Here is a 10227-nt window from a genome sequence, read left to right as displayed (position 1 = left end):
TGCCTTATGTTCAATAATCTTCACCTTTTCTTCTTGAAATTAATGTGCACTGCTACTTTGATTGATTGATTGATTGATTGATTGATTGATTGATTGATTGATTGATTGATTGATTGATTGTCTGTGCAGTCCATGAGTATGCAAGGGAGTAAGTAATAATGCGTTAAAAAGCACGATTAGTTAGTCAATCAGTCAGCGAGTTGCTTAGTTAGTTGGTTAGTTAGTTCGTTCGATCGTTCGTTCGTTAGTAAGTTAGTAATTTGGTTAGTCAGTCAGTCTGTCAGTAAGTTAGCTAGCTATATAGTTAGTTAGTTAGTTAGTTAGTTAGTTAGTTAGTTAGTTACTCTTAAAAGCTTTTTTTTTTCAAAGGAGATGTGTATTGTATAACAAATTGTTTTACAGAGATTCCGTGTTAGTAGAGCTTACTAAATGTGTTTTTTTTTATAACGTTAATGAATTAAAATCATACTAGAGTCAGCGAAAAGTCAACGAAGGAGAAATTGCCTTCGCTAAATGGAACCTCGCAAACTTTCTTTTTTGTAGGTACGCCCTTCCAAGAGAGCCGTACATTTGACACAATCTCTGATCATCACCAAAACCAAATGGCGGAAAGAGAGTCAGAAGACATAGTGAAAAACATGCAAGAGCTTAGCATTGCCAAAAAAAGGGGTGACAGAGAGTGGGAGGGAAAGGTCTATTATCAACTGGGTAGTACATACTTCAGTTTGGGTAATTTTAAAGAATCTATAGAGTATCACAAACTACATCTTAGTATTGCTAAAGAATTAGGGGACAGGTCTGGGGAGGGGGTAGCCTATGGCAATCTGGGCATTACTTATAAAGTTCTGGGTAATTTTAAACAAGGTATAGAGTGCCACAAAATGCATCTTAGTATTGCTAAAGAATTAGGGGACAGGAGTAGTGAGGCAATAGCCTGTTTCAATCTGGGCGGTGTCAGTCATAGTCTGCGCAACTTTGAGCAAGCCATAATGTATTACAAGCAATGTATAACCATTGCTAAAGAATTAGGGGATAGGGATAGGGAGGGAAGAGCCTATTGCCATCTGGGCAATGTTTACAAAGGTCTGGGCAATTTTAAACAAGCCGTGGAGTACCACAAACTACATCTCACTATTGCTAAAGAATTAGGGAGCAGGGATGCAGAGGGAATGGCCTATGGCAATCTGGGCTTTACTTATCAAGGTCTGGGTAATTTTGAACAAGCTATAGAGTACCACAAACTACATCTTCGCACTGCTAAAGAATTAGGGGACCGGAGTAAGGAGGGTATAGCCTGTTTCAATCTGGGGATTGTTAACGAAAGTCTGCGTAACTTTGAGCAAGCTATAGAGCATTACAAAGAATGTATAAGCATTGCTAAAGAATTAGGTAACAAGGCTGGGGAGGTAAGAGCCTATAACCATCTGGGCAACGTTTACCAGGGTCTTGGTAATTTTAAACAAGCCGTGGAGTACCACAAACTACATCTTAATATTGCTAAAGAATTAGGGAGTAAGGCTGGGGAGGGAACAGCCTATAGCGGTCTGGGCAATGCTTATTAAGGTCTGGGTAATTTTAAACAAGCCGTGGAGTACCACAAACTAGATCTTACTATTGCTAAAGAATTAGGGAGCAGGGTTGGGGAGGGAACAGCCTATGCCAATCTGGGCAGTGCTTATCAAGGTCTGGGTAATTTTAAACAAGCCGCAGAGTACCAGAAACTGCATCTCAACATTGCTAAAGAATTAGGGAGCAAGGATTGGCAGAGTAAGGCCTATGGCAATATGAGCATTACTTATCAATGTCTGGGTAATTTTAAACAAGCCTTGGAATACAACAAACTAAATCTTAGTATTGCCAAGAAAATAGGGAACAGGGATGGGGAGGGTAAGGCCTATGGCAATCTGGGCTGTGCTTATTACAATCTTGGTAATTTTCAACAAGCCGAACAGTGCTGGAAACAACAAATCAGTATCGCTAAAGAATTGGGGGACAGGGATGGTGAGTGGAGAAATTTGTTAAACCTAGGAACTTTTTTTTTTCGACTGGAGGATTTTGAACAGGCCATAGAGTACACGAAACAAGGTCTTGGTATACTGAGAGAAGTAGGCAACAGGGATGGAGAGGGAAGTGCTTATTGCAGATTAGGCGATGTCTATGCCAAGCGTGGTAATTTTAAAGAAGCAATTAAGTACCACAAACAAAGCCTTAGCAAAAGAGGTAGGGGACAGGGCTCAAGAGGCACGCGTATGCCATTTACTAGGTCATGATTATGACTGGTGGGGTTCTTTGGATGAGGCCCTTGATTATTATCAATCAAGCGTAGAAATCTATGGTGACATTAGAGGTCTACTTCAGAAAGAAGATGCGTGGAAAATAAGCTTTTGAGAGGTTCACCGGTGTGCGTACACTGCTTTGTGGAGACTTTTTGTGAAGAATGGAGAGACTGATAAGGCTTTGTGTGCTGCTAAGAAAGGGCGAGCACAGGCTTTGGTGGATGTTTTGAAAGAGCAGTATGGTGTTGAGTCACTACCGTCAGCGTCAGGTGAACCTAAGGAAATGATTTCTTGCATGTTAAACAATTTAACCACACAAACAGTTTTTGTTGCACTTGATGAGAACACAATCATGTTTTGGTTACTGAGAAAAGGTAAAGAGATTATCTGTAAACAAAAGGAAATCGAATACGAAAGTTGCAAGTCATTAATAGACGCTACTTTGGAAGACAGTGCCGCAGGTGCTCGGGTCAAGTGCAAGAATCGGTCAATGGAGGAGCTAGGAGATGACCCGTCGTCCAACAGACAAGCTGCTGAGGCAACAGAAAAACCAACGACATCTTCTGAAAATCCTTTGCAACAGCTGTATGATGTTATTATTCGCCCCATTGCAGACTTGCTTGAAGGTGACCAGTTAATCGTTGTCCCGGATGGTCCATTGTGCTTGGCTCCTCATTCTGCGCTGAGTGAATCAATCAGAATCCGCATTGTTCCGTCGCTGAGCGCCTTAAAACTGATCACAGGTGCGACTGAGGATTTCCACTGTAAGAGTAGGGCGCTGCTCGTGGGAGATCCATGTTTAGAAGAAGTTACCAACCTGGTTGGACGAGCCCTTTTGGGAGCCACTACCGTTCGCCAGAAAAGAAGTAGAAATGATTGGAAACCTTCTGAAGACCACACCCCTCATCGGAAGGAATGCAACTAAGGGAGAGGTATTACGAAGGCTCACGTCGGTTGCTTTGGTGCACATTGCCGCACATGGATCTGCAGAAACTGGGGAGATTCTTTTGGCCCCAAACCCAGGTTGGACATCCCGCATCCCTGACAAAGACTGTTACATTTTAACAATGTCAGATGTTCAAGCTGTTTGTCTGCGAGCAAGACTGGTTGTGCTTAGCTGCTGTCACAGTGGCGGTGGAGAAGTCAAGGCCGAGGGCGTGGTCGGTATAGCGCGTGCTTTCTTGTGTGCTGGTGCTCGCTCTGTTCTGGTGTCACTCTGGGCGATTGATGATGAGGCCACCATGGAATTCATGAAACACTTCTACCAACACCTGGCAGATGGAAAGAGCGTGAGTGTGGCTCTTCACCAGTCTGTGAAATCTCTACGAGAGTCAGAGCAGTTTTGGTCCTTGAGGTACTGGGCTCCATTTGTGCTGATCGGTGATGACGTGACGATTGAAGTTGGAGAAAAGAAATAGAAGAAGATGGTGAGTTAAGTTTGTCTTATACTTTAGAGGAGTTAAAAGGAGTATTTTTATGGAAAACAAAGACAGTTTACTATAAAAAAAGCCCAATAGTTGTCAGTGGAATAAAAGTAAATTTTCTGTAAAAATCATTTCAATAACCAAGCCTTCCGCTGTTCATTAAAACAAGGATATAATCAGTTTGAGGATAGCTTCGTTACCTTGGTGAGGAGTGTGTACAATTTGTTTTGTTTTGATTCCATTCGCATCTTCAGGTTGAGCAAGCCTGTTGCGAGTTTGTTAGTCAGAGTGCTGACAGCGATGATGAAGCCGACTGATATTGCCCTCGAGTAAGCATATTGCTGAACACAAAAGCACACATGCTTGGCTTTCAATATTCAACATTTTGTCTCACGCAATATCTTGCATGCCTTCGAATTTCAAAAGTTCATCCCTAAAACCTAGAACAGGTGTAGTTGATTATGGACTGGCGGAAGACCAAAAGTGAAGCACATTATTAACTTGATTTTTAAATTCAAAGTGAACTCTTGAGATCTTGAAAAGCAGATATTACTGCCTCCTCCTCCTCAACTCTTTATAATTTAATCATCTCTTCCTTTTTCTGGAAATCAAATGGGGCACTTCACCTTAACTACAGAAACTTGCCTCCAAAAAAGCAAAAACTAATCCCAGATCTTTTATTTCACAGAGATATCGCATTATCCTCAAGACAAGAGGGTCTTACTTGGTGAGAAGCTGATGCATTCATAAAGTCCACTTGGCTTGATGCAAATTATCACTACGGCCCTGGAGTAATATATAGTGTATTCATCTTAGATCCAAAAGATAAGAAAAACGGAAAGTCAGTAACAGAGGACAGAGAAAGAAAACGAGGCGAATGTATTGAGTGTTTCCTTTGCTGATTTCAGTCCTACTTAATGTGGATAGAAGAACATGTAGATACTTTTTTGAAGTATTCAACTATATTTTTACTAGTTTTAATGTAACGTTAACTGAGAAAACTGGACACATGAAGTTAACGTTACGTCTAATTTTTGAAGTTGTGTGAAAAATAAGATGCTAATATTCTACATACAGTGTACTTTGAAGTCACTGTATATATTTTGTGAAGGCATTGTTCGCTATGAGACAATATTCTTAAAAGAGTGTCATTTCCAGTGTTTTCAGGTGCGGATGTAAACAGTGTGATTTTCCCCAAGTGATAGAGACTATGTTCTTTTTCTCAATGATACATCTTAGTCGCAATGACTCGGTCTTGCATATTGTTGTATGGTCTGAGCCCCTCGTGGGTATACAAATTAAGTAAGTTAAGTAAGTACAAGTAGATATAGAGCCCTTTTCAATTGAGTGTCGAAAGTAATCTACAATCATCGAAAAAACTCTTGGGAAGGTTCCAAAGTTCTGCCTCGATTACACTTTCCTCCCCTCCCCTGTTTCAATGTTGAGCTTAAAAAGTCAATGTTGACACGTATGTGGATTGTTGGGAATCCAACATTGAACAGGGGGGCAGGGGGGAAGGGGAGACGACAAACAAAGGCCTAAACATGCGAAAGTAATAAATGTGCCGATGTCAATAACAGATACCCACTTTCTGTAGCCTTCTTGAGTAACCTTCCTAAAAAGAATTGTCGTTGATTGTAGGATATGCTTTGTGATTGGTTAGTAAAATTCCCGCCATTTTTTCATCCAATAACGAGCAAGAACAAAGACCCAGTAGTGCCTGGCTCGCATTCGTTTTCCCGCGCTTGGCGTCTGTTATATGTATTTTCTTAAAACTGTGATTGGTTCATTGGGCTTTTCACATCTTTTGTGATTGGTCAGAGCAATTACCTTGGGATTGGTTTTACGACACTCAATTGATAACGGCTCTATAAAGTCAGTAAGTAAGCTTCTTGTGTTTATGTGAAACCTATACGACTTTCAAACCGGTTTATATTCGTTTTTATCCTAACGCATTGAGATTCTCATTTTGTACGAAAATTCATTCCGGGCGAGGTCATGTAAATGCGATATCACTGTTTCATGTTTCTATTAAGTTTCAACACCTCGATACAGGGTGAATTTGATATCGTTATTAAGCCTGCTTTTGTTAATGCCAGGTGTTAATGCGGTGTTAGCAGGCGTTCGAGTCCTTACCGGAATGGAGGTCTAACTGGTATCGTATAAACCGCCCCATTACAGGACAATCAGTGTAGCGGGAAAAAAGTGGGGATAAAATAGTGTAATAAAATAGTGAATATTTGTAAAGCGAGTTTCATCTGATAACATTAGAATGCAACAATTTGTTAAGTTCTTGATGTTTTTCGTTGAAGGCCTCCAAAGCCACAGTTAAGTTTCTCCTAAGACAGCCTCGTGCCCAGTCGCCATTTGATGCTCGTGGGGCGAGAGACGATTAGATACGAGTGTTGATTGAGGCGCTTCTCAATTCACTCTTGATCCAGTCCGTCTCTCGTCCCACAAACAATAGCGACTGGGAACAAGTCTGCTCTTCAGCGCAGTCGAGAATAACTGAACGAGTGTTTGGTTTATTAACAGAGTTAATAACTAAAGATAAATTGGCCACTTTAATCTTTATCTGGATTCGCTCTGACGGAGGGCTAACGCTCGAAACGTCAGCACTCGAATCTCTTTACGGTAGACAGTTTACCTTAAGTTATGAACTCTGTTGATAAAACAAATATTCGTTTCTACTCTCCACCGACGCAGCACCACAGCTTTTTTAGAAACTAACCCCTTGTAGAAAATAACTGGCTTGCTCAAAAGTCGAGCTTACCAGCTTTTCGTCGGCGAGAAACTGAACATAATAAATCCAACGCCTTTTAGGACGGGTTTAGCTAAAGGCCGGAATCCGGAATCCGGAGTACAAAAAATGAAAATTCGTCGACATGAAAATTTCAACGATGGTTAAAGTTACTTGGGCAGTAGCTTTTATAGCTCATAAAAATTATAACATCAGTCAGGAGCCCACTGAAATTTTCAAAAGTTTTCTTCAGATTTCAATTGCTGCAGTTATGCCTATGGATTTCATTCTAAGGCATTCCTTGGGTAAAACATTAAAACACGCCAGAAAGACACTCATCTATGTATTTTAAAATATTTTCAAATACACGGAAGCGAGAAATCAGAAGACTTTTTATTTTTAATTTTTTTCTTGCTTAGTTAGAGGGCAATACATGTATTTTAAACTGAATGTTTCTGTCAATGTTCGAACTCTCGGTCATTGCGTTTCGCCCATTTTCCAGCAGTGCCAAAATTCAAACAAATCCTCATACATGTACAAGACTGGCATTTAATAGAGCAACAACCATTGCTCAAAGAAATCTACAAAGACGCGCCCTCATATGTCAATCAAAGGTATACTCGTGAGAGCTAAATCATAAAAAGGGCTAAAACACGCGCTAGGGAGTCGTCCAGGCCTGTCGCTGTTGTACAATGTAAAACACTTTGATAGCAAAATCTGCAAATCCTGTTCGTCTACTCGATTCCTCTATGCCACACATTCTACGAATATTCATCTTCACCTGGGTTGTTGAACAATCCAATGGTAATTCCAGGGTGCGTTTTTTTGGGAGAATCCGAAAACAGATTTGTGATCTCAGATCATTCGGATCAGGCGGCATCAAAGGAACAGGATTCGTCGGTTCCAATAAAGATCTTACTCGATTCATGCAGAGTCTTTCTCGAGAACGCCAAAATCGAGCAAGCAAACGAAAGGCTCTGTTAGCAGGGTGGATCCGAATGATCTAAGATCACAAATCCGTTTTCCGATTCTCCCAAAAAACGTACCCCCAGTTTACAGTTCTTGGTGTGTATGGCAACATTTTGAGTAGAAAAGCACTTAAGGACGGTGCCTACTTTTGTTACTGCGCATACGTTCTGCACATTTCGAGATAGTCGAGTTTCCCAAGGGTGGTGCCTTCTAATACAGTTTAAAACCATGCTGAGAAAGCAGAACTTAGCAAGTGCTCTTGGTATCTAAAAAGAAAACTGAGGGTAACCATGCATTTTCAGAGATAATTAATCTTCAATTTGCGAAAAAATGCCATACAATGCTTTGTATTTCAGCGCTTTTTAGTATTATTTGGCTTAATTATCTACAAAAATTGCGTGGTTACCCCGAATTTTCTTTTTTGATTCCAATAGCCCTTGCTATTAAAGATCTGCTTTTCTCGCATAGTTATAAACTGCGTAAAATTACTTCTGTATTAGTAGGCACCGTCCTCAACTTCCACGACAACAGTGCGAGTCTTGCAGGACAACTCTGCTCCCGCCATCGCTCCCGCCATGCTCTGCAGACTTTTGGCTTTACACGCACGGCTGTACACGTTGACCGCAAATCGGTCGGAGGAAAATAAAAGGTGCGGACCGTGGCTAAACATGCCAAAAAATGGCACTACCAAGGTGCTTGAACACTTTTTTGACTCTCTCAACCCCTGGAAATAAGTGATGTCTCGACTGGTCATGGTTACAAAGTATTTATCCCATTCCCATTTTTGACATTTTTTCCATTCCCAGTGACCAAATCCCAGACCCAATGACCTAAATCCCATTTTCCCAGGGCAAAAACAGGCCAATCCCAGTTAATGAATACAATAAAATCTGCAATTCCACAGCGACAAACCAATGAGTGGTGCCGGATCACTTGTAGACCTGGATCAGCAAATTATCTCAAATACAAAATATTAACGGCAGACTGATCCCAACGGCGGAGGTGACGAGCTTGATAGAACAAACAAAAAAAGCTAGAATAACTGAAATATATTTGTTTTTTAAAAAAAAAACAAATTTTTGCCCGATATTTCGGTTTGCAATACAAACCTGCCTCGGGGGCTGAACAAAAAAGAAAAGTGAGAAACATAAAAGGATCGTTACAAAGAAGATTTAAAATATAAAATACATGACAATGATTGGTTGATTAGGACTAAGTTACAAGTGTGAGACATGTCATTGGCGTGTTTCGTCACGTCTATTTATACCAAGAGGGTGCAATGTTTTAGCTTTGTTGATTAAATGAGCTTCACGAGCCTTTCTAACTGAGTCACGTTTGCTGCGTATAAGTTCAAGCGGGATTAGTTGGACGTCGTTGATTGAGTGGCCAGGTTGGTTGAAATGTAGCGAGACAGGAGTAGGGTTGAGTAGTTGATGGTGATTCAGGATAGATCTGCGATGTTCCCCGAAACGTTCATTAAGTTTGCGCTTTGTCTCCCCAATGTATTGGGAGTGGCACTTCTTACACTGACAGTAAATAGATTACCCCTTCAGGCCAGGACCCTCTCTTTTAGCACACGCGGTCAAATTGAAAGCTCGTGTTTGGCTAGCCAAACATTTCACACTGGATAAGATTTTTACTTGCTCGATAAATCTTGTGAATGAGAATGATTAGAGTGATTAATGTTAGTTCTTATTATATGCTTTCAAGAGAAAATTTAGATCAACTTCATAGCATTCATTCATTCATTCATTCATTCATTTATTTATTTATTTATTTATTTATTTATTTATTTATTTATTTATTTATTTACTTATAGATTTATTTACTTAAGGTTACCAGGGACCTTCAGAGGTTTCTCGGGTCCAAGCAGTGTAGCGCGTCCGGTTTAAACTGTACATACCCAAACCCCTATATCAAATTAAACCTTGTAGAGCTGGCTATCAAACTATACCAAGAATTTTGAAATAAAATGAATTGTCGAATTTTTCACGACCTCTATTTGCGAGCGTCCGAATCACCTTTCGAAAGCTACAAGTCAAAGCGAAGTTTGTTTTTCGCTAATTTAATTTGCTCCTCAGTTTCCAGACCCAAAGCGCTAAAAAAACGTGTCTGCGTTTTGGCATATTCAATTCCAGTGAAAAGTTACAGAACATTTTCGAAAGAGGTTTGAAAAAATTTTGAGTTGTCATACAAAAATCGCTCTTGGAGAAAAAATATTTCGAAATAAAAAATTCGCAGGCACTTTTTGTTGTTCATATGTTAAACTAGCTGCTGTCCAAATTTGAAGGCAAACGAATAAATTCCCTTTGAGTTTTAGCGCTTTGAAGTGGCTCCTCCAAGTGAAAAAAATTTATTCGAGAAATCAGCGCTAAAAATTCGGCAATTCTTTTTATTTCAAAATTCTTGGTTTAGTTGGATAGCCAGCTCTATAAGCTTTAATTTGATATAAGGGTTTAGGTATCTACAGCTTAAACCGGACGCGCTACATCGCTTGGACGCGAGACACCTCTGAAAGTACCGGGTAACCTTAAAGATTTTTTGGCGAAAAGCGACTTATACACTTACAAGAGTTTTCTCTTATTATTGCTGCTATTTTACGAAAAGAGAACTGAGTGAATATTGCACTATTTATTTTAATATGAGAGTTCAAAACCCAGTCATCACAACCGTGAAGGTCGAGACACTTGCGACATGAAGAGACTGAAAACCCCTCTTTGAAGCACTATGAGTGAGGAGAGGCTGTGCTCTCTGGCAATACTCTACATACACAAGAAGAATGTGGGCTTTTGAGTGCATAGTGGATTTTCTACTCTTG

The 10227-nt window shown here is 40.2% G+C and overlaps 1 protein-coding gene and 1 pseudogene across 1 annotated transcript; both read left to right on the top strand.

Moving 5' to 3' along the window:
- The first annotated feature begins 602 nt into the window (after window positions 1-602).
- On the top strand, window positions 603-5951 carry LOC146466418 (uncharacterized). Its single transcript, XM_085127416.1, has 2 exons — window positions 603-3703; window positions 4389-5951. The coding sequence occupies exon 1, from the start codon at window positions 603-605 to the stop codon at window positions 1560-1562; it is 960 nt and encodes a 319-aa protein (XP_084983542.1). The 3' UTR covers window positions 1563-3703; window positions 4389-5951.
- On the top strand, window positions 2152-4017 carry LOC146466419 (tetratricopeptide repeat protein 28-like; annotated as a pseudogene).
- Window positions 5952-10227: the final 4276 nt, after the last annotated feature.

Source organism: Pavona decussata, unplaced genomic scaffold (genome assembly GCF_977016875.1).
Source record: "Pavona decussata unplaced genomic scaffold, jaPavDecu1.1 SCAFFOLD_144, whole genome shotgun sequence".
Taxonomy (NCBI): domain Eukaryota; kingdom Metazoa; phylum Cnidaria; class Anthozoa; order Scleractinia; family Agariciidae; genus Pavona; species Pavona decussata.
The sequence above is the reverse complement of the archived record's forward strand: the minus strand, read 5'-3'. Positions and strand labels throughout refer to the sequence as shown.

Coding starts and splice junctions, on each gene's coding strand:
- LOC146466418 (XM_085127416.1), top strand. CDS start 603: ATGGCGGAAAGAGAGTCAGAAGACATAGTGAAAAACATGCAAGAGCTT.